General features: G+C 55.5%; 1 protein-coding gene across 1 annotated transcript in view; it reads right to left on the reverse strand.

Moving 5' to 3' along the window:
- LOC134050338 (ankyrin repeat and fibronectin type-III domain-containing protein 1-like) overlaps positions 1-18,264 on the reverse strand; it is a 33,604-nt gene extending 15,340 nt beyond the window's left edge. Inside the window, exons 1-19 of the mRNA XM_062503348.1 lie at positions 18,079-18,264; positions 17,551-17,758; positions 17,060-17,254; positions 16,697-16,810; positions 16,020-16,117; positions 14,505-14,595; positions 12,637-12,744; positions 12,308-12,407; positions 11,655-11,787; positions 10,832-10,951; positions 10,266-10,481; positions 9,807-9,973; positions 9,255-9,405; positions 8,366-8,534; positions 7,963-8,129; positions 6,861-7,071; positions 5,918-6,588; positions 4,204-4,233; positions 3,560-3,841 (exon numbers count right to left, since the gene is read on the reverse strand). Coding sequence (XP_062359332.1) covers positions 3,560-3,841; positions 4,204-4,233; positions 5,918-6,588; positions 6,861-7,071; positions 7,963-8,129; positions 8,366-8,534; positions 9,255-9,405; positions 9,807-9,973; positions 10,266-10,481; positions 10,832-10,951; positions 11,655-11,787; positions 12,308-12,407; positions 12,637-12,744; positions 14,505-14,595; positions 16,020-16,117; positions 16,697-16,810; positions 17,060-17,254; positions 17,551-17,758; positions 18,079-18,264 — 3,417 coding nt within the window. The remainder of the gene's footprint in view (positions 1-3,559; positions 3,842-4,203; positions 4,234-5,917; positions 6,589-6,860; positions 7,072-7,962; positions 8,130-8,365; positions 8,535-9,254; positions 9,406-9,806; positions 9,974-10,265; positions 10,482-10,831; positions 10,952-11,654; positions 11,788-12,307; positions 12,408-12,636; positions 12,745-14,504; positions 14,596-16,019; positions 16,118-16,696; positions 16,811-17,059; positions 17,255-17,550; positions 17,759-18,078) is intronic.
- Positions 18,265-21,781: the final 3,517 nt, after the last annotated feature.

Here is a 21,781-nt window from a genome sequence, read left to right on the forward strand (position 1 = left end):
AAGAACTAATTAACTTCGTAATTGTATGTGCTGGGATAGCCCTGGAACTCCCATGCTGTTTTGGATGGCTGGGATGGGTCTTGCTTGTGTTCTCACCTCCTGTTTGAGGGGAGAAAGGCTTTCACTGCCTTCAGTGGGGCAGGCTCGGAGCATCTCACCTCTGTGTCCATTGCAGCAGCTCCTCAGCCATTCCCTAGAGCCAGAAATAAGGAAAGAAGTGTCCCAGGAAAAAAGAAAAAAAATAGAAAAAAGAAGTGAAGAGAAAGTAAAAAGGAAAAAGAAACTCAAACTAAAAAAGACCCAAACAAAACACCCTTATGTATCAGACTCAGAGAGCAAACTTTGCGAAGCACAAACCTGGATTCGTGTCTGATAAACTGAGCAACTCCCTTTGGACAGGAGAGAAGATATAAAAAAGATACTTCAGAATTGATGCCAACAAGCTCCTGATTTTAGGGAGGAAATTCAGTGTCATGATTCAGGTTTATTTCTATGAATTCAGACAATATGAGCAGAATACCACTGAGGCATGGCTCCTATGGAAATGAACACATTCCCATTAAGCTGCATGGAAGTACTCTGGTTTTCTCCTGATGTGATTCTGGGCCTGGGCCCACCTCCAAGTAAAGGGAGAAGACCTGTTTGTCCAGCTGGACAGGTTCATACTTTGCTTCACTGTGCCCTGGAGCAAAAACCAATACACTGATCTGCATTTTTATGCTGTTAGTGATGAAATGACAAGGACAAAGAGACAAAAACCCCTCCAAAAGTACAAATTGTTCTGCAGCATTATATCTTAGTGCTCCACAGCACCTGGAATAGTAGAATGTCAGCTGCCTCCAAGGGAAGCTGGGAAATGCATTTCCCTGTGGCGTCCACTGCTGCCCTCAAATCCTGCTTCTTCCCACCTCCCAGATGAACACTCCTCACACCTACCCCAGCCCAGATGGGAGTTTTAAGGACACACATCTCCAGGATGTGGGATTGTCCAGGGAGAGTTGGTACCAAGCCCAGGTAGGGATGGTGTGTGCAGGTGTTGGGGTGGTGTCAGTGTGTCCAGTGGGACTCAGCTGGTGAACATGTCTCTGTGCTGGGCCACTGGTGAGGCCACTGGTGAGTCCTGGGGTCAGTTCTGGGCCTCTCATGACAGGAAGGACAGGCCCCTGCTCCTTCCCTCTTCCTCTCCCAGGCAAGGGGAGGAGGTCCTATACAGGTCCCTTCAGCCAAGTGATCCAAGCTACTGTGTGCCAGAGCAGCTCCTACAGAAAAGCTTTGCAGGGCCAGTGAGACCCTCCCAGGGGCAGAGCTCTGTGCAGAGGTGTGGACAACCAGCTCCCAGCTGCAGAGGGTCCCAGCTCCAGCTGCAGACATTGTCCCAGGTGCACCCCGAAGACCAGTGCCTGGCTTTCGGTTATGGCTCCATCTCTCTTGATGGAAGAGGGCTTCTAGGAAGGGAGAACAAATTCTTAAGGAAAGGGGAGGCCTTTTCCCCTTCTGGGGTCAAATAAAAGGGCATCAGGAGTTGCACGGCTCCATGCTGAGGAGCATCAGGGATGCAGATGCAGCTTTCTGTACACAGCCCTGATCTAACACTGAATTCAATCTGTGACTCCCAAAAAGGCACTTAAGTTTTCCACCAGTTGTGCATTCCCTCTGCCTTGCCTCAGGTTCTGAGCATCAGGAGGTAACACATGCAAAGGGAAGGGTCACCCTGAAGCTCCTGCCTCTTTGGGACGTCAATGCCTGTGGATGCCCAACAACAACAAACATCATTGGGAGCCTCTGCACTTACCAACTCCCTTCTTCCTTAACCTGGGAGAGTAGGGTTGGTTTTAACTTGGGGCAGAAAACAAGCAAAGGAGAGAGGAGATGGGAGAAGTCCCTTTTAAAAAGTTCCTTTGTCGCTCGCCTGCACTGATGTCAATGTGGTGCTGGTTGATTTGCACCAGCTGAGGGGCTGGCACAGGATCCTCCCCTCCACAGTGGCTCCGACGTGGGGCAGGAAGGGTTCGTGCTGGGATATATTCCTGCCTGTGCCACACTGGCTGCTGCAAGGTGTGGAATGAGGAACCTCTGTTGAACCACAGCCGACACATTTGGCTGCCCACAGAGCCTCTCCTGCACCCTGGCACACCTGGCCACCAAGCAACCCTGACGGGGTGGTGCTGCCCAGCCCTGATATCTCTGTGCCAAAGGAAGGGCAGTGAGGTGGCTGCTGCAGGGGCAACAGCATCAGGAGCCTCGCCTTGCCAAGGGGTGCCAGACTGGCACCTTGCTGGCAGTGTTTGTGCCAGCTGTAACACAGCCATGAGCTCTCGCTTCATCCCTGCTCCTCTACAAGTGTTCTTCCCTCAGTGGAGGCTGCAGGACCAGACCCAGGCATCCAGCCCTATAGCTCTGGGGTTTCACCACCCTGTGGACATGATGTCTTGGCACACCCAAGCTTATCTTGCTGCTTTCCAGTGCAATGAAGCCCAAAGAGCATTTTTGACTTGCACTTTGCTCCCACACATGTCATTTGTGCGTTAATGTAATGCTGCACATCATGGAAAGCATTCCACTAAACACTCCTGGGAAAGAGGAGCCCAGCCCTCGGAATCAGGGTTGGTTTGGGAGATGGATGGATGATGGAACACTGCACACCAAACCCAAGAAGGACAAGTGACATGCAGTCAGCAGCAGTCGTCTTTACTATGGACCACAGGAGATCAGAAAAGTAACCTTGTTAACAGGAGACCTAGTGGCTAACAAAACATCATGCTGTAGGACGTACTAGAGAAGCACAATCACCAGAACAAAACAGCACCCAGGGGGACAGGGAAGCCCAGGGGGTTGCAGGAGATGCCCTATAGCAAATCTCTAGTGTGGCACTGACATGTCTGCGAGTGCAGGGGGCTGGCTGCACAAGTTCCTTTAGTCTTGGGCACAAATCAAAGGGTCTTCAACTTTACTCAACTCCAGTGGCTCTGGCACAATGATTATTGACTTTTTTTCAGAATGAAAATACTAATACAATTTTGTTCCACAAACTGTGTGCAAGAATCATTTCAGGTGCAGTGAAAGGAGGGCAGATAGGAAAACACCTTTCCCAGGGTTGTCCTTGTAGCTCTTGCCCTCTCCTCACTGACACCACAGCCCTCCCCAGCAATCCTCTGTGGCTTTACCTTCAGTGAATCCCAAACAAAGCTTTACAGAAAAAAAAGGGGGAAAAAAAAGTATTGCTGCTTCTTCTTGTAATATTTTTCCTCTCTCTCTCTCCCCTCTCTTTCTCCTTAAAAATGTTTACTTTCAAAAATTCCATTCCTGCAGAGATTCCTCCTGAGCTCTGAGGTCTCTGGACTCCACCCTCCCCTTCTCCAGTCAGAAAAACTGAGTCTCGATGCCTCCTCTTTGGTTAAAAAAAAAAAATCTAAAAAAATAGCACAAACAAATAACACACAACCCAATATAATCCCACTCCACCCCACGGACGCCTGATGAGAGGGTGTCTGTAGAAGAAGGAAGCATCAGAGACGAGCTGTCTGCTCTCTGGAAGTCTAAGTCTCTGCTCCTCTCATACGGTGGTCGCTGGCCCGTACTGGAGCACCAGAGGGGAGGTCTCCTTGATGCGGACATAGAACCGCCCCTCGGGCTGGCTGGTGTGGAGGGACAGAGGCAAGAAATCATCGGGGAGCCACCGCTCGCTCTCGTCAGCAGCGAACACCAGTCCGAAGTGCTCCAGCTGCTCCTCGCCGTAGCAGACAGCGGCTGAGCCGCCCAGCACGTCCTGCGAGATGTCGTTCATCTCCAGCACCACCAACTTCACCACCTCCCTGGCAGGCGTCTGGCTGGTGATGTGCAGCTGTGGAGACAGAGAGGTGGGAGAGATGGATGGTAAGGGGGAGGAACGAGGAGAAACAGGGCTGGAGGCAGCACACAGCGTGGAGGAATGGTGAGGGTGGAGGAACAGCTGCCCCAGTGGTGTCCATGAGCAGGTGGCAGCAGCCTGGCACAGAGCCATGGGCACACCATGCCCAGGGAATGCCCACGGGGTGCCCCAGCATGCCAGGGCCCAAACTCATCGACTGTTTTCCTGCCTCCACTCCTCTCTCCAAGCCCTTGCCACTCAACCCTTGGATATGTCACCTACAGCTCTGCTGAGGCTGCCCCACCATCTCATCACCTGTAGCTGGAGAAGGACAGTGCCTGCCCTGCTCTTAGTACCATGGAGGGATCTGTGTGAAGTCCCTCCTCCTGTGGAGCAAGGTCCACACCCTCAGATCAGCTGGACCACAAAAGCTCTGCCAAACTACAACTGAAACCTCTCTGGAACACGGCGCTAAATTTCATCCCATGCACAAGTCTGGGGTTCTCCCACCAGCGGCTCTCCTGGCCCTCTGCTCCCCTGGGGACAGCCCTGTGAATCCTAAATCCTGTCAAGAAAATGAGCTCATCAGGACCCTGTCTGCTAACACCAGGAGCCGCTGCTTGGCTTCAAAGACCCAAAGGCAGGACATCCATCCTCACCCAGGCAAGGCAACGTTTCCTTTGGCACATCTGTGAGGGCTTACAGAACGCCAGGAGTGCTGCCCCGGCAGGGTGGTCCCAGCCCTGGACCCATGTGAGCACTGCCAGCCCTGAACAGCCGTGGCAGGGCTCAGCTGATTTACACCAGCCGAGGAGCCCTGCCTTTGAACTTGCCTTTCTTGGAGAACATAGTAAAACGCTTTCAAGCAGGCGTGTCCAGAGCTTTGCAACTTCAAAAGCCACATGGGCAGCTTGCCAAGAACCCAAGTGCTGCACTTCAGTTCCACAGAAATCTATGGACATTCCTCAAACGGAAAATAATCTGGGGAGGCAGAGTTGTCTCTGCTAGGATGTCCTGGCTGGGTGCAGAGACACTGGCTATCAAACCTCCCCAGCAATAAACCAATCAGCCTGTTGGCTCTGTTCCTCCTCTGCCATTCCCTTAGGGTCACTTTCAACCCAAACCAGTCCATGATTTAATGATTTGCTGCTCCATCATCCTCAGTCCTGGGCACCAGGAATGTCTTGGCAGGGAAATTTCAACATGGGAAGGATCTCCATGGCTGGGACCAAAGGACACCATAAAGCCAGAGGGACAGACACCACCTGCCCAAGATGTGTGTCCTGGGGGATGTCCTCTGTGGGGGATCCCACCTGGAGCAGGTGTGAGTGATCAGAGCTGGGGGGATAGCTCTTGGCAGCAAAGCCCTTGTGGAGAGGAGTCAGGTCACACATCTGCTCCAACATAGTCTGAAGGAGCATGGAAGGAGCTCTGCCTGCTGCCCCAGCTAGAACTGGAGTGGGTTCTGCCACTGGAGTTGCCACAGGCTGGAGACAAAAGGCTCCTGCTCTCCCTTCTCTAATGGGGAAGGCTGGAGCAGAGATCACACACCTGGGAAGGGGAGGATGGCCAGGGATGTAGGATGAGCATGGCCAGGGAAAGGGTGACAGATGAATTTTGGCCCAGAAGGATGATGTGCTTGAATACCAGGACGTGGCAAGGACATGGCAAGGACGTGGCAATGTGTCCTTTGCTCTGCCTGCCCACACTGGGTGGCAGCAACCTACTGTCACCTGCTGAACCACAGACCAAGAGCTGAACTTCAACCCCACCACCTTGACTCAAAATTCACTATGTGCAGCCCTGTCTCACTCCTTCTGCAGCAGTAGCCATCGCTCCTGTAGAAACACCCTGTCCTACCAGGAGACTCATCACTACAGCAGGGACAGAGGGAGTCAGGGCAGGAGTGCTGTGGGTCTCCAGGTGACCTCACCCCTGAGATGGTGGAGGATAGGGAGGGCAGTGCCAGGTATGGGGCACATGAGCCCTGCTGCCTCTGTACCCATCCTGCCAGCCCTGTCCCTCTGACAATGGCAGAGCCTCTCTGCCACCTGTTACAGACTCTGGTACCTTGACACTGGTCTCTTTGGAGAGTCCCGTTTCATACTGAGGGCAGACCCTCAAGGTGACAGAGCCCAGCTTCTTCCCTTGGTCAGCCAAGCCACCGGGCTGCTCTGGCTGCTGCTCTGGCAAGTTCTGAGTCCACTCATCTGAGCGCGTCCGGCAGGCGGGCTCTGAGCCCTGCCTGCCCCGGTGGTGCTCGGGGCTGGCTGTCGAGCCAGTCCCCAGCCTGAGCTGGCCGCAGTGCCCTGTGGTCCTGCTCTCAGTCGGGGAGATGTCCACGGAGCCAGGGCAGGACTTTCTCGGGGTGGGGCAGTGGGGCTTGGGGAAGTCCAGGCTGCTGGTGCGGACGCAGTACGCCTGTCGCTTCTCTGTGATGCGCAGCAGCTCAATCTGCCGGCTGGGCAGCACGAAGTCACTGTCGTAGAGCATGGGCGGTGGCCGCGGCTCCTCGGGTGGTGGTGGCACTGGCGATGGGGTCTTGAGCTCGTTGCTCTGCAGGACATCCGGGGCACTGTCCCTCAAGGTGCGGGCCACCCTCCGGCTGCAGCATTCGGGCCCCGAGGAGGAGTACACCAGGTCGAGCTCCTTTGGGCTCTGCGCCCGGCTGGAGTCATAGTCACTGTCGGTGGCCAGGAACACCTCCGAGGAGCCTTCCTCATCTGACAGCCCGTGCGAGTCTGCGAGGGGTCAGAGAAGCAAAGAGGGGCTCAGCCTGAGTGTCGGTGACCCTCACTGAGGAGGAATCCAAGGAAGCCTCTGAGGTTTAGCCCCTCGTCACACACCTGAGCTGCGCTCACCGCAGCACAGGCAGAGTGGGTCCTGCCCCGGATAAGCCCGACTCCCCTGCCTGTCCTCCTGGCTGCACCTCGGGCACAGCCACCCCTGACCCACCGGACACGGGCAGCCCCTGAGCTCACCAAGCAGGAGCTTGGCACAGCCGGGTCCTTACCAGAGTTGAGCTTGTGGCTGGTCTCTGGTGAGGGCACTGGGGACGGAAGGTACTCAAGGTGGGATGAGGAGGATTGGGTTTTCTCCTTCATTGGACCTCCAGCCTCGCTGAGGAAGCCAATGAGAGACACCCCACAGGAGGGCTGCTTGTAGCGGGCATGCTGCAGGACATCCATGATCCAGCGCATCTCTCGCCAGATCTCCTCCATTTGCTGCCAACAGAGGAAATGGAGGAGCCTTTTCACATGGCAAATGACAGCAACAAGAAAGTCCCATTGCAAAACATGGAGTCTGTACACAAACCTCTCCCCAGAGCTTTGGGGGAACCCCTGAGCTGGGAAACGCAAAGGAAGTGCTCTCAGGTAGGAGGAGGATGCAGCTGCTGGTTCAGCAGGGGTGCTGGGGACAGGGACAGTGTAGGAAGCTCTTTTGCAAGTCCATCCCAAAATGCACTTGCAGGCCCTTTTCTAGCTAGGAGGGCATGTGCACTGCAGAAGCCTTTGGGTGTCTCCTTGGGATTTTTAATGAGAACATTGCAGTAAGAAGTTGCTTGAGAAAGCAACTGCAGCCTGGAGAAGAAAAGGCTCCAGGGAGATCTCAGAGCCCCTTCCAGTGCCTAAAAGGGCTCCAAGAGAGATGAAGAGGGACTTGGGACAACGGTCTGAAGTGATGGGTCAAGAGCCTGGATGGACAGGACAAGGGGCTGGAGTAACAGGACAAGGGTGAATAGCTTCTTACTGCCAGAGGGCAGGGTTACATGGGATATTGGGAAGGAATTCTTGGCTGTGAGGGTGCTGAGGCCCTGGCACAGGGTGCCCAGAGCAGCTGTGGCTACCCCTGGGTCCCTGGCAGTGTCCAAGCCCAGGCTGGACATGGCTTAGAGCAACCTAGGATAGTGGAAGGTGAAAATGGATGAGGTTTAATGTCTATTTCAACCCAAACCATTCCATTAATCAATGAAAGACCAGCCTGCTGATGCACACAAGCCACATCAAAGGAACCCCCCCAGGGCCACCAAGACCAGGGAACACCCCTGGTGCAGATGCTGCTGCCTGAGTCCTGGCAGGTCAGGGGTACTGTAGAGCCTGGCTCCCACCCCATACCTGGATGTAGTCCTGAACCTGCTGGTGCCTCTGCTTGGCAGTGGAGAGCTCAGCATCGGAGAAAGCCTCCCTGAGGCTCTGCTGGGAGAGAAGTGACTCCAGCTCCAGCAGGGCGGACACCTGGCAGTACTGCGTGATGAACTCTCGGTCGTATGTGAAGAAGTGAACTGGGAGAGGAAACAAGAGAGGAGGGGATAAAAACCTACAGGCTCCTCCCTATCATCCAAGATGAGGAGGCAACACTGTCCACTAGTTCACCTGGACAGCCCTCAGTACACCCCTCCATCCCTCCTCCCCAGGGAGTAAGGGAACTCTAGCCACCCCACTGCCCAGCCCAAACCTCAGAAGGCCTCAGAAGACAAGGGGACCAGCAGGGGTGAGTTTTGGCACTGCCTGTCCTCACCCAGCTCGAAGATCTGCAGTGGCAGTGTGAGGAAGCCAGAGCGAGGGGTGTAGGGGTTGTTCTGGCCTGGAGCAGTGCAGACATCATCTGATGGAGGCAGCAGCAGCAGGAAGGAGACCTGGTCCCCAAATTCCAGCACCTCTTGGCTGTACAGACGGAAGTCTTTGGCCTGCAAGAAGACAGGACAGGTAACAGCTGCACACATAACCTGGTGGGGCCTGTGTCCAGTCCTCATGCACAGAGTAGTCCTCAGGAACCACATGCAGCCAGGGAACACTGCAGCTTCAGCACACAACCAGAGGCTCCTTGCTTCTGGCATCATCTGCAACATCTCATCACCTCTTCTCTACTTTTTCCTAAAAGTCCCGAAACTTCTGGTCAAAGTCACCATGGCAGGGTGTCAAAAACGTGCCACCAGCGATGTGCAGGGAAGTGCCCTCCCAGCTGCCCAGCCAGAAGCACATGCCTGGGACTGGGGGCTAGTGGGTTACCTCCCAGAAGATACTTCGCATGGTAAAAGAAGGTTTCTCCCCATATAGTCTGGCCCCAGGGGCATGCAGCCCCTGGCCAGGGACCAGCCTGCTTTGGAGGGGCAGAGCTGGGCTGGTCTCATGCTGCCTGGGACCAAACCACTGGCAGCAGTAACAAACCCAAATTTGCCAATGTTACTTTTGGGGTACAGTGTGGGTAGGACAAACAGCTCCTGTGCACACTGTCCCTTGGGCAGGCAGACTCACCACTCATCTTCTGTTTGCACAGCACTAAAATCTGGGTGTTCCAGCCCCACAAGGAGGGCCAAACATGCAGCTCTTTGCCTGCTGCTACCACCAGCACCGTGCTCGCATCCCTGTCCCCTCCCCCTGCCCCAGACCTTGGCTCCTGCCTCTACCTCCTGCAATGGGATGTTCACCAGGGTCATCAGCTCCTTGATGGCCACTTGGAGCTCCTGAAACAAGGGGTTCTGGAACCTGTCAGTCTCTGTCTCTGTGGGAACAGGCTCCTCCACGCTGGCCATCTTCTGCAGCCACTCCCACTCATCCCTGCAGAAGGCCAGAGACAGAAGGTGAAGGAGGGAGCAGGTCAGGTGGAGATGGACACAATTACTCTGAGAGCTTTTGTTTGCTTGGCTGGTCATCTCCCAGACACTGCAGCATCCCAAGAGATGTGGGAGAGGTGGAGGTAGAGAGGGAACTTAGTTTGCTCTGGTCTGAATGAGAATCACAGAATAAGCTGAGCTGGTTGGGACCCATGAGGATTGTAGAGTTCAGCCCTGACCCCACACAGGACACCCCAACAATCCCACTCTGTGCCTGAGAGTGCTGCATGTCAGGGATAAGAGGGAATATTATGCTGCTGCTGAAGCAGAAGGTGATTTATGCTGTTAGCCTGAGTGGGACAGAGCAGCCTGGCTGCCCTGGCTGAGCAGTCCTGCAAATCCCACCTGGAGATGTTGGGATTGGAGCGAATCTTGACGTGGCACAGGATGTTGGGGAGCTGCTCTGGCACCAGCACTCGGATCTGATCCACGGCACTGCACAGCTTCAAGTAGCCCAGGTAGAGGCCCGGGGAGAGGGCAAGGCTGCTCCGCTGGTGATATGCCAGCTTGTCCTGGGAACAAAGCCACTGCTGGACTGAGCAAGTCCTCAGAGTGGGGCTTGTGCTGATGCTGTAGCACAGCCAGTCCAGCTGGGGAAGGGGAGCGGCACAGGAAGACAACCTGGTGCTGCCAGGGTGAATCTGGCACCAACTTGATGCCTCCCCTTGAAACAGGATTTTAGGAGGCTGACTGGGCTTTGCTCCCTCTCTGCTGTGACCTTTACAGGCTGAGGGGGAGCAGGGAGCACTAGTGTTTCCCAGGGGAGCCCAGTGCAATCCCTGCCCCAGGAGCCCCAGCACAGACCTGGACAGAGATGAGCAGCATGTCCAGAGCAGTGGGCTCCTCAGGGGAGGACACGGACTTGCGGCTGCTCTGCAGCTTGCAGATGGGGACCCAGCGGACGCTCTCAAAGGTCTGGTTGGTCTTCACCTCCTTCAGGGTGACGATGAGGATGTTGCCCTGTTTGTCTTTGATGGGTTCGAAGAAAACCTGCCCCAGGTCCTGGATGCCTAGCAGCCCCTGTGCAACAGGTTGGGAAGACAGGAGAAAGCAGAGAGTCAGGAGATACCCCAGAGGGCGTGGTGGGTCTGAGCAGCTGGGCAGTGTGGGCAGCTGCCTGCTGGAAACTAATCTGCCCAGAAAAGCACTCTAATGGTCCCCAGCCCCTCTGCATGGACTGCCATGACACCTGGCACCTCACTGTCCCATGGCCGGAGTCCTGCCAGGGAGGATGAGGCAGGGACACACAGTCATGGCCAGCAGATCCTAGGTTTATCCTGACTGTGGTACATCTGCATGCTGCTCCCAAGGGAGCTTGGCCCCTAGCAACCCACTGAAGGTGTTTGTTCCCCTCCCAGGCTGACCCTCACCTGCATCTGCGAGATGGCCAGCAGCATCTTGAAGCGTGTCTGCAGGATGCAGGAGCAGGAGGACTGGGATACGGTGACACACTGCCGCAGCCACAGGATCTCGTCCCACATACATGACACCTGCACACACCAAAGAGCGTCACTGCTGCTGCAGCACATGAGGGGCTTTTGGGGAAATCATTTGCCTCTCTGAGTTGGGTTAGGGATATACGTGGGCACGCAGCACAGCTCAGCAGGGTGCAAATAAACCCTCCAGAGTCTGTACCCGAGGGCAGCCCTGAGCCCTGTCCACTCAGAAATCCATCTGCGCCTAGGACTGGAACCTGAAGTTTGAATACGAGTTGGCCAAGGTGGGGAGGGAGAAGAAAGCACTCTCTAACAGTAGATAAGGACCATCTAGCAAATTTTTTTGGCCCTGAGCTGCCCACCAGCCTCTTCCCCAAGTCTGCTGACATTGGAGGATCTGGTGGCACCTCCCTGTGCATCCTACAGCAGAGGCAGAGGTGCCATGGCAGGATGCTGAGGGGAAGCAGCTCAACAGCCACTGACATCCCTGTGGAGAGGTAGAGCCCATCCACCCTGGCACACAGCCTGCCCAGTGTGGCACTGGTCTGTCACCCATCTTTGGGCTTCCAGGGGTTGGGCTGAAATGCCATTCCCTGGAAGTTTCCTGGTCCATGCTGAACCCCAGCAAGCAGCAAGTTCAAAGGCTGCCTGCACTGCCAAGCCCCAGTGTCCGGGCTGGAGGGGTAGTGGTGTTACCTGATGCCTGCCTGGGTCACCCTGGCTTTCTGCCCAAGCCCAGGATCCCTCAGCCACCCACCTTGGTAAGCCAGAGGAAATCCTGCATGAGCAGGCAGGAGTAGGTGTCATCAATCTCCACCACAGGGATCTGGTCTTCATGGGTCACCAAGATGTTGTCATCCTTGTAGAAGATGGCTGTCAGGTAGAGGCCCCTGCATGGGAGGGAAAACAGACTTCAGTGCTACCCCCAGCTGCCAGCTCCATCTCCCAAAAGGTCTCTTTCCTGAGGGAAAAGGAGATGCCCTGCCCCAGGTCCCCACTTCCCTCCAACAGCCCAAGGCAGAAGAGGCTTGTGGCTGGTACGGGAAGCAGGAACAGGAACCCAGCGTGTCCCAGCAGATACCATGTCCCATGACTCTGCAGCACATGGAACAGAGATGGGGCAGACTGTGCAGGGGACATTCTGGGTCTGTACAAGATGGGGTGCCAGGTGACCCTCAGAGGTGGAGCGGGGATCTGGGCACCAGCACAGCTTGGCCAGTCCAAATGGAGACACCAAGAGAACCTTTGATCTCTGGGACATGGGGCTCATCTCCACTGACACCACTGGCTCACTCCTGGTGCGGACCCCGCTCTGAGCACCCCCAGCCCCCAGTGTGCACCCCCAGCTCTCAGGATGGGCTGCTCTGCTGGGACAGGGGCCCTCACCAACCCCGTGCACCAGCCTCTCACCGCTTCAATGTCTTGAGAAACTTGCTGCCAGGGTGGAAGAGGTGCTTGAGACTCTTGGAGACTGAATGCTTTCTGCTCTGGGGCTGGTTCTTGCAGGGTTCTGTGGAGCACAGAGCAGCAGATGTTGGAGCAGGAGATGAAGAGCTGATGCCAACTCATTGGGAAGGCTCTGCTGAGGTCTCCACTGCCTGAACTGCCTCCCTGCTCTGCTCATCCATGGTCCAGACCTGTTCTTGCTCACCATCCCAGCTTTGTGGATCACACCGCAACCCTGGGGGACTCAGCTGTCCCCCACCCAGCCTCCCTGGAGCACTGTGCTATGAGCTCACCATGGCAAATGCAGTGCTGGTGGACGGTCTTCACCTGGCCCAGCAGATGGTCCAGAGCCTCAGCCTGTCCCCTCCGCCGCGGTGCCCGGCCATCGTACTCCCGCCAGTCTGTGGGGACACACCAGCATCACCCTCACACCTCCTGGCCTGGAGGAAAAGGGGCTCTCACCCCCTCCTCCCACATCACCTGAGTGTCCCCCCTGTGCCACAGCCTGGCAGCAGTTGTGGGTGTGCTGGGAGATGCCCGGTTTTGTGCCACTCTTCTCAGGAACACCCAGCTCTGCGGAGCACCCCGTGGCCTCCCCACAGTGTGGCAGGGACACACCGGAGGGAAGGAACAAGGTTCTGTCTGTTGCTGCTGCACTTCACTGGCCTTAAAAAATAAAATTCTTTCCAGTCTCTTCCTTCAGGTCTTCCCCAGCTACTCCAGATGAGTGCTGGGAGCTAGGCTTACCTCGACAAACACATAAATAAACTCCTGCCAGCTCCACCCGCTGTGGGATGGCAGCAGGACCATGAGCAGGGGACATGCAGGCTCTTCTCCCTCAGCTTTATATTAATTGCTTTAAACACCCCGTGTCCTGCCTGCTGCTGTTTTCCATGGAAAGTTCAGCTCTATTAACTTTGGCTAGAACTTGCCGCTATTTTTAGTAGCTTTAAAAACACCCAGGGAGGTGCCTGACTATATTCTGCTGGTCCAGGAAGGGATCTCTACTGAAGGGAGAAATATTACTGGCAATGAAAATAAATAAACTCCACTCCTGTCTGATTCACTTCAGCCACACTCAATTGATGCCACCTGGATCTTGGTCACAGGGAATGTGACCTGTGTGAGATGGCAAATGAGCTTTAAAGTGGGTGCAAACATGACAGGGACAAGATAAAGCCAGAGTAGTGGACAGCTGCGCCCTTGCTATGTGCATTCCTAGACATGAAAATGGATTTTTGGTGATTTCAGTTCTCTGTGGATCTGCAGCCAGAGCTGTGCATTGCGCTGCACATCTCTGACCCATCACTGGTCACCTCCACCTGACCCCGCTGCCCTCACTGCTCCTGGAAGCAGCAGCCCTGCTCCCTGGGTACCTGCAGCATGGTGGTACAGCATGTGCTTCCATGGCCTGATCCTTGGGACAAACTCAGCCTCCCATGGGGTTGCTCCTTACTCATTCACAGCACCAATCCCATGGGACACCACACAGGCACCTGTTTTGGGACTGGTGACAAGTGGTAGAGGCCATTCTGGAGCCCCCTCAGTCCTGAACTTCACCCTTTGGGCTGCTCCTTCTAGCTCAGTCCTCCTGGCCCTTCTCCACCCAGCACCCCGGGGTGCCTTGTGTGACAACTGGGTGGCTGTTTCCTGACACTTTTCCTGGGACCAGCACGGGGAGGAGAGTGCTGGCAGCCCAGTGATGGTCTCTGCTGGGGCTCGTGACCCCCATCCCAGTTCCATGCCAGGGAATGCAGGTCCTTGGTTCTGGGCTGGATGGAAGAGACCATGTGGTGGCACAGAGTGGGAGGCCACTGCCGTCCAGGACCACTCTGAGTCCTGGCTCGTAGCCACCACCCAGCTTCCTCTGTGGGATGAGGTGATCCAGGTGGCCTGAAATGGCTCAGCCTTTCCCAAGTGGGAAGGGTAATTCAAGGCTGAAAAATCATTATTTGGCAAAGCACCTGCTGGCTGGAGGCAGCATCCCAGACCCCCAGGCACAGCATCCCTGCCTGGCCTGAGACTCCAAATTCTGCCTCTGCCCCTGGGTCTGCTCACTCCTATGCTAGCAGTGAGAGGGACCCCTGGATGGCACAGGGAGCTGCTGGACCCCCACGCGTCCTGTGCTGGCTGCTGTGGGAGTGCTCCCGGGGGTACTCACTGGAAGGGATGGCGAAGGGGGGCGTGGAGGCTTGCGGGGGACCCCAGCCCTTCATGTTGTAGGCAGACACGCGGACGTGGTACGCCGTGCCCTGCAAGAAGATGGCACACTCAGCATGCCCCTGCCACTACTGGCTTGGCAGATGAGGCAAGAATTCCCACCAGGCCACTGCTCCAGTACACCAATGAGGAGTACTCAGCTGGGAGCCCACAGCCCGGGTCACTGACTCTTACCCTCCCTCCCATACAAAGTCCTTGTTATGAGACACTAGAGAATCCCTGTGGCCCTGCTGGGTGGGTTTGGGGCACATAGAGGAAGGACTGGACGTTGCAAAGGCTCTTCACCAGAGATGCTCCAGCCTGAAAGACTCAGTGCTTCTGTGGATTGGGGTGCTGGCAATCCCCTGGAGACAGGGAACTGGCCCAGCACTGACAGTGATTAAGCCCTCTGATTAAAGCTCAGTCAAGCTGACAAATGTTGCCAGGCCTCCAGGCACTCGTGAAGGCGAGAGGAGCCTGTGAAGCAGCTCTGAGAGTATGATTGATGGGCTTGGAGCAGTTCCTTGCAGTGATGCTGCTCCGGGCTTCGCTTGAGCCCCTCCTGCCACACTGAGGGCAGCTCCAGCCCTGACAGAGCTCCTGGGCTCAGCACTGCTGCTGTGCCTAAGCCCCTCTCACCTCAACAAAGGTGTTCTCTGCTCCTCAAGTCAGTGCTCCCTGCCTGCCTACCCCTGGCAAGGGTGACCCATTTATCCCGCATCTGCCCATGTTCCCATCCTGAGCTCCATCCCACTGCAGTCCCATGTCCCCAGTGATGGCCCAGGCATGGCTCTTGTGGTTCCTAGGGAGATAAACTAGCAGGGAGCCATAGTCCCACCAGCTATGACCTTGCTGAGCTGCCAAAGATGAGATGGGGCTGGTCACCCCCTCAGTGACATCGGGGCTGGGGAGAGGGGTTGGACTGTGCAGGTGGCAGAGGAAAGAGCCACTGATTTATTGCCCAGGAAGAGCCAGGGTGGAGACAGGAGTGGGGTGGTGGACAGAGGATAAATCAGGCGTTGGGTGAATGAGCCCACTGTGCCTGTCACTGTCAAGTCCCCGGGCACCCTGTTGGGGAGGTTCCCCCATCAGTGGCTGTGGCCATATGGGGACAGACAGATGTCTCTCCCAGCCCCACAATCTTGGCTGTGCCCAGGCTGTGCCCATGGCATGCAGTGTGGCACAGTCCTATTGTTCCTGCTCAGAATTATCATAGAAACAAAGAATCATTAAGGTTGGAAAAGGCATCTAAGATCACTGAGTCCAACCACTGCCAAGGCCACCACTAAATCATGTCCCCAAGTACCAAATGCACATCTTTTGAACATTTCCAGGGATGATGACTTCACCACTGCCCTGAGCAGCCTGTGCTAGTGCCTGATCCCCTCCCCATGGGCTGCACCATGGCCTGTGGCTTTTCCCAGCTGTGGACTCTCCCTACTGAACCCTGCCCATGCTGGGCACCCCTGGCACTCACCGACACCAGCCCCTGGATGGTAAAGTGCAGCTCCTTCAGCTTGTCGATCAATGCTTCTCCCAGCAGTGGCAAGAAGCTGGGGGAACAGCTCCACTCCACTGCAAGGAGAGAGATCCCAAGGTGTCATGAGGCCCTGCAATGGGGACAGGCCACCAGGACTGGGGCAACATGTCACAGACAGCAGCTGCAGGGGGACTGCAGACAGCCCAGGAGGTGGAGGCAGCAGAGTAAAGGCAGGGGAAAAGGTGATTCATAGTGGGGGGAAGGTCATGGGGAGCTGCTGTCCTCACCAAGCCACATAAGATGGGGTCAGCACCTTTAATTGGTGGTTCAGAAGTGGGGGGTTAAAGAAGTTCTTCCAGAAGCCAAAAATAACTGGTTTAAGTGGGTATGGGGTACAGGACAAGTCTTCCCAGTGTGCAGGATGAGAGGGCAGCCACCAAATGACATGACAAGTTTTGCCTTGGTGCAGGATGATATTTGGTCTAGCTCAGAGCATTTGGGTGGTGGCCAGGCTGTCCAGCAGCCCTGGCTACTGTGCTTCAGCATAAAAGTGGCCTGACTGAGGCTTGGCAGCACTGCCCATGGCTCTGTTGTGTTGACATGGGGTGCAAGGGGTGTGAGGTACCTGCTGTGGCTGTGTGACGCTGCTCTGCTGCAGGGATCCTGGTCCTTACCTTTGTACTTGGTGACAACAGCCAAGTTGATGCTCAGGGGCTCCCAGAAGGTCACCTGCAATGAGGAGCTGCTGGCCACAGAGAGGTGGACGCTGCTAGGGGCATCTGGCACTCCTGGGGACAGAGAGTGCAGGGACTGCTACAGTGAAGACGGTTGCTCTGAACCTCCCCGTGTCCCTCTTGGGTCCTTCCCTGGCCCCGGGGACATATTCTCTGATTGAACAGGCTCTCCCCTCCATGCACTCATATTGCAAGTCCTGGCCACAAGGTGCAGGGACCCTCTGATGGGTGCTGGTGCCATGCACAGCCCCACTCCTTCCCCTGGAGCAGGGATAGCCCCCCAGCCCTCCTGCGGTCACTCACGGGCATGCTCAAACCCTGCCTTCATGCGCTTGTAAAGCCGGAATCGCCACTCCCAGGCCTTGAGCTGTTTCTCCTTCTCGGAGCAGTCAGCGTTGGGTGCCTCGTTCACCACCTGTGCCATCAGCTCGTTGACGCGCTGCTCCGCTTCCCGCACCAGCGTGGAGAGGTGCAGCGAGCGGCTTTCCAGGCTCACGACTGTGGGAGGGTGGCCATGGCCATAGGCCCCAGGAGGAAAGGGAGGAGACACTGGTTAGGGCAAGCTCTGCTTCTGCTGGCAATGAATCCCCACCCTGAGACCCCATCCTCTCCTCCGTGTCCTGCTCCTGGGGTCCACTGGAGTGCACTGTTCCACTCAAGCCCTGCTGCAGCCTGCACCGGTCTCCCAGAGCCCGATGATCACCTCCCCGCCTTCGTGAAAGCCTGTGGTGCCCCACTGCACCACGCCAGAGACCCAGGTGATGGGCACAGCACGCTTCCGTGTCCCAACTCACAGTGTGGGCTCTCCTTCGCTCCCGCCTGTAGCAGGGCCCTGGCGATGGGAGCATTGTTGGTCATGATGGCAATGTCCAGGGGCAGGAGCCCCTCGCTGTTGGGGGTGTTGAGGTCCAGCTCCTCAGGGCTGTAGTGCTTCAGCATCTCCTGCACCCTGTCAAGATCCTGCAGCTCCACAGCCTCAAAGAGGGCAGCATTGCTCTGGAACTGGGTGAAAGGAGAAATGCAGATGGGCTAAGCACTGGGCACCCTCCTCCATCCCACTAAACACCTTGGACCCTCACTAGCACCCCATGAACCCAATCAGGGAGAGGGTGCCCTCATTCCAAGGTTTTGGGAGCATCAGCTCTTTGCAGACACATCTGGATGGTGCCAAGCAAACACCCGGACAAGCTCCAAATGAACTTCCTACAGCTTCACTTCATGCACTCTTGTGCTCTCACTCAGGCTCCAGCACCACCCACACAGGGACCCTCAGCCCGCACAGACCCTCTGTCCCCATCTGGATGGAGCCAGCAGGCACTGACCAGGTAAGACTTGCGGAGCTTCTCCTTGTCACCCCGTCCCACCAGGCTGCCCTCGTCAAAGGAGGTGTAGTTGACGCGGAATTTCCCAGACAGGTTTCGGTAGAGCCTCTTGGCTGCGTTTGGTGAGGAAGGGCCTGGTGGCTTTCTGGCCTGTGCCAGCTGCAGGTCCCTCATCTGTTGTGTCATTTTAGGGGAGGACGACCTGGGAAAAAGCCAGGAGGGAAATGAGGCATGGAGGATGTGCCAGAAAGGCAGAGGCACATCTGTTCTGTCAGGACCTGTCAGGATTCCTGACAGGAATTGCAGAGCCAGAGTGCTCCTGGGCAGCACCAATGGGAGGGACTGCAAGGTGGAATCCAGAGCCAGCAATGCCCTCACCCATCTGTTTTCAGCTGAGGCAGATCTGTTCCTTCTCCTCACCACTGCTGCTGGCCCTGCAGGGGTGCCAAGGGGCTTGTATGATCCCTGCAGGTAAGTTATTTCCTTCCAGACACAGGCTGGGATGCCCAAAGCAACCTCAGGCTGCTCAGCTCCACAACTGGTCTGGATCCATCTCACCAGGGCAATCTCACCACACCAGTCTCCACCATCCAGCTCCTAGAGAGACGGGCTGCCCCATCCAGGGATGCTCAGCCCCCTCAGCAGTGCAGGCTGCAGGACCTGGCAGCCCCCAGACCCGTGCTGGGTGAGTGCTGTCCATTACCACTGGCTTGGAACAGCCTCGTGTACCCTCTCCACACCCACCTTCCACAGGAACGCGTGTCCTGCACTTACCACCATCCCTCAGCCCTTTTGGGTACATGACTTTTCTCAGAGCTGTTATAGCAGCAAAGGGCGCTCTCTGGAAGTGGGAGCAGGAACATTAAGGGCCACTGCTAAGGGCATCCAGACAGTGCCAGGTCCTGATGGGGACCAGTGACCCCAGTCTTCTGCTCACCAAGAGATCCAGGCTCCACAGCTTCACCCTATCTTCTCCATCCATTAACCTACAAAATCTTTTCTCCTCTCTGATCATAGCATCACAGACTGGTTTAGGTTGGAAGGGACCTTGAAGACCATCTAATTCCAATGCCCTGCCACGGGGACATGATTTTGATTCTTATTATCAATACCTACAAGTCACAAGGAAAGCTGACGTTTTTTCTGGGGCTCTCCAGATTGGGAGCTGTTCCTCTCCCTGCAGCCAGGACCTTCCTGTCTCCACCAAGACCTCATCCCACCAGTCAAAATCCTCTGCTTTGGTGTGAGTGTGGCCTTGTTGCTGTGTGGGGCTTTTGCCCATGAGTCATACCCTATGGCATGGAGGGTTTCCACTGCGTCAAACATCTGATCCCCTTCTTGCTGAAGCTCTGGCACAGTTCCCAGAGAGGAATACCAGGTTTAAGGAGAATTCAGCATGGCTACACTTAACACAGTTTCTCTCAGTTTTGACTCCATCCCCCTGGGTATAAGATCAGATATTAAGGGCCAAGGTCTTCCCCCCATGCTTTACTGGTTAAATATCAAGTGTGATAAAAGCATAACATGTGGCTGAAGGTCACGCCCAAACACTGCAGCAAGGCTGTGCCTGTGGTAAGGATGTTTATAAAGCCATCATCGTGAGAACAGGATATTAATAACCCCTCACTCTGTGCTCTTTGTCGTCCTCATTTCAGATGAGGCACAGTGGGCTGAAGAAGGATTCAAATGATTTTACCTTTTATTACTGTGAAATTTAAAGAGTGGAAAATGCTGCAGAGGTTGGCTCCTGGCAATCATTCATCTCACCAGCTTCACCCTGTGCATTTAGAGGTCTCCAGTGTGGCCCAAGCCACGGTGTCAAGTTGCTGCCCTGGGTTGCTCCAGGAATGGAGGTTATCTGAACACAGGGGTTCATGGATCAGACACTGAGCACCAATCACATCAACCAAAGGCCCATTTGCAAAAGCAGACAGGTGTTTTGTCACTTCACTTGGCAAAATACCCCTTAGCAGCCATGTGGGAGTGGGTGAGTTTTGAGCAGCAGAGCCTTTCTGGTTCTGGCAGGGAGGAAGGGATCAGCACCCAGGAACATGCCACTATGGTGGGGGAGACCTGCACAATGCAAGGAAGGGCTGGAACACCAGTCCTGTGGTCTCCAGGATCTGCCTGGCTCTGGACAGAGTCCTCAGCCTGTGCACACCACGTGTCATCATGGACAGGGAGCAGCTCCTGGCACTCCTGAGAACTCCTCATGCCAAGGGCTCACACACAGCACACACAGCCTTCTGCAGAGGGCAGGGACAGCATCCCAGAGGGCACAGGGGCAGAACAGCAGCAGAGCTCTGCTGTCACTGGTGCCCAGAAATAAGAGAAAACCCACCTGTGCCTGAGCAGGCAGAGCTGTTCTGGCAGGAAGAGACAGGAAGGCAGGTCCTGACCCTCAGATAAAGCCTGAGATGCAAAGCACTGCCTGGCATATTTAGGATAAAAACCGATTCAAGAGGTTCTCCAGCAAAACCTTGCCCTTTCTCTTGTGTTTGAGTTCCCTGCTGCCCACGTTCTTCTCTCTCCTCTCCACCTCCAGCTGCTGCTCAGAGGTGAAGGTGGCTCTTTCAGCAGGTTCATCAACAAGATGTGCAAATTCCACTGCAGCTCCCCTTCTTCAAAGGAGGCAAGAATGCTCTTCCCTCTATGGAAGCTGGAGCAGACCCTCTTGTAACAGATCCCTGCTCCATTTGTGCTTGCAGAATCAGGGTTTAAAATGGAGTGGTGCTTGGGAGAGAAAGTCCTTTGTTCTGCCAATTAAAATACTCAGCAAATGACCCAGTGCAGGCAGACTGCATAGCTGGGAGGAAGCTCTCTCAGAGATGGCAGGAACAGAGACAGAGAGAAATTTCTCACTGTTTTCCCTCCTCTGATTTGCTTTTAATGAGAACTAAAGAGATGGAAATTATTCAGTGCTCAGGAGTGAACATCTATGTATATTAAACCAGCTGCCCCCAAGATAAAAGAGTTTCCTGCCCTGTGGTTATGAGTCATCTGGACTCAGTGAAATGGTCTTGATTTATCTAGAGCTAAACTTTGCCCTGGAGCAACTAATAGCCGAAAACAACACCTACAGATGTCCTACCCTCAGGGGCTGACCAGCCAACACCAGCTCACCCGTGGCAAAGCCCCAGCCTGCAGGGAGGTGTGGGTGGAGATCTCACCTCCTCTGCCTGAAGAGTCTCAGTGCAGCCAAACTAAATTTATCCCAGCCACAATTGGTTCTTGTTGCTAATTACTGTCCTACAGTTTGCAAGAAGGGGACGGGTGCTTTGCCTGCCCCAGCAGTTCAACTCTCTGGCCATGGGGGATGTGTTTGTGACCATCAGGGAGGTGATGTGGACATCAGGTTTGCAGTGCCATAAACCCACACACCAGCAAACTCCATAACCATCTTCATGGAAGAGGCTGAGGTTCTGTGGAAGGATGAGCTGAGGCTGGTCAGATCTGTATGGGTCAGTTCTGGGCTTCTCATGACAAGAAAACCTTGAGGGGCTGGAGCACATCCAGGGAAGGGAACAGAGCTGGGGAAGGGGCAGAAGCACCAGGAGCAGCTGAGGGAGCTGGGAAAGGGGCTCAGCCAGGAGAAAAGGAGGCTCAGGGGGAACCTTCTGGCTCTGCACAACTCCCTGACAGGAGGGGACAGCCCAGGGGGGGTCGGGCTCTGCTCCCAGGGAACAGGGACAGGATGAGAGGG

The sequence above is a fragment of the Cinclus cinclus genome, chromosome 16 (assembly GCF_963662255.1).
Source record: "Cinclus cinclus chromosome 16, bCinCin1.1, whole genome shotgun sequence".
NCBI lineage: Eukaryota > Metazoa > Chordata > Aves > Passeriformes > Cinclidae > Cinclus > Cinclus cinclus.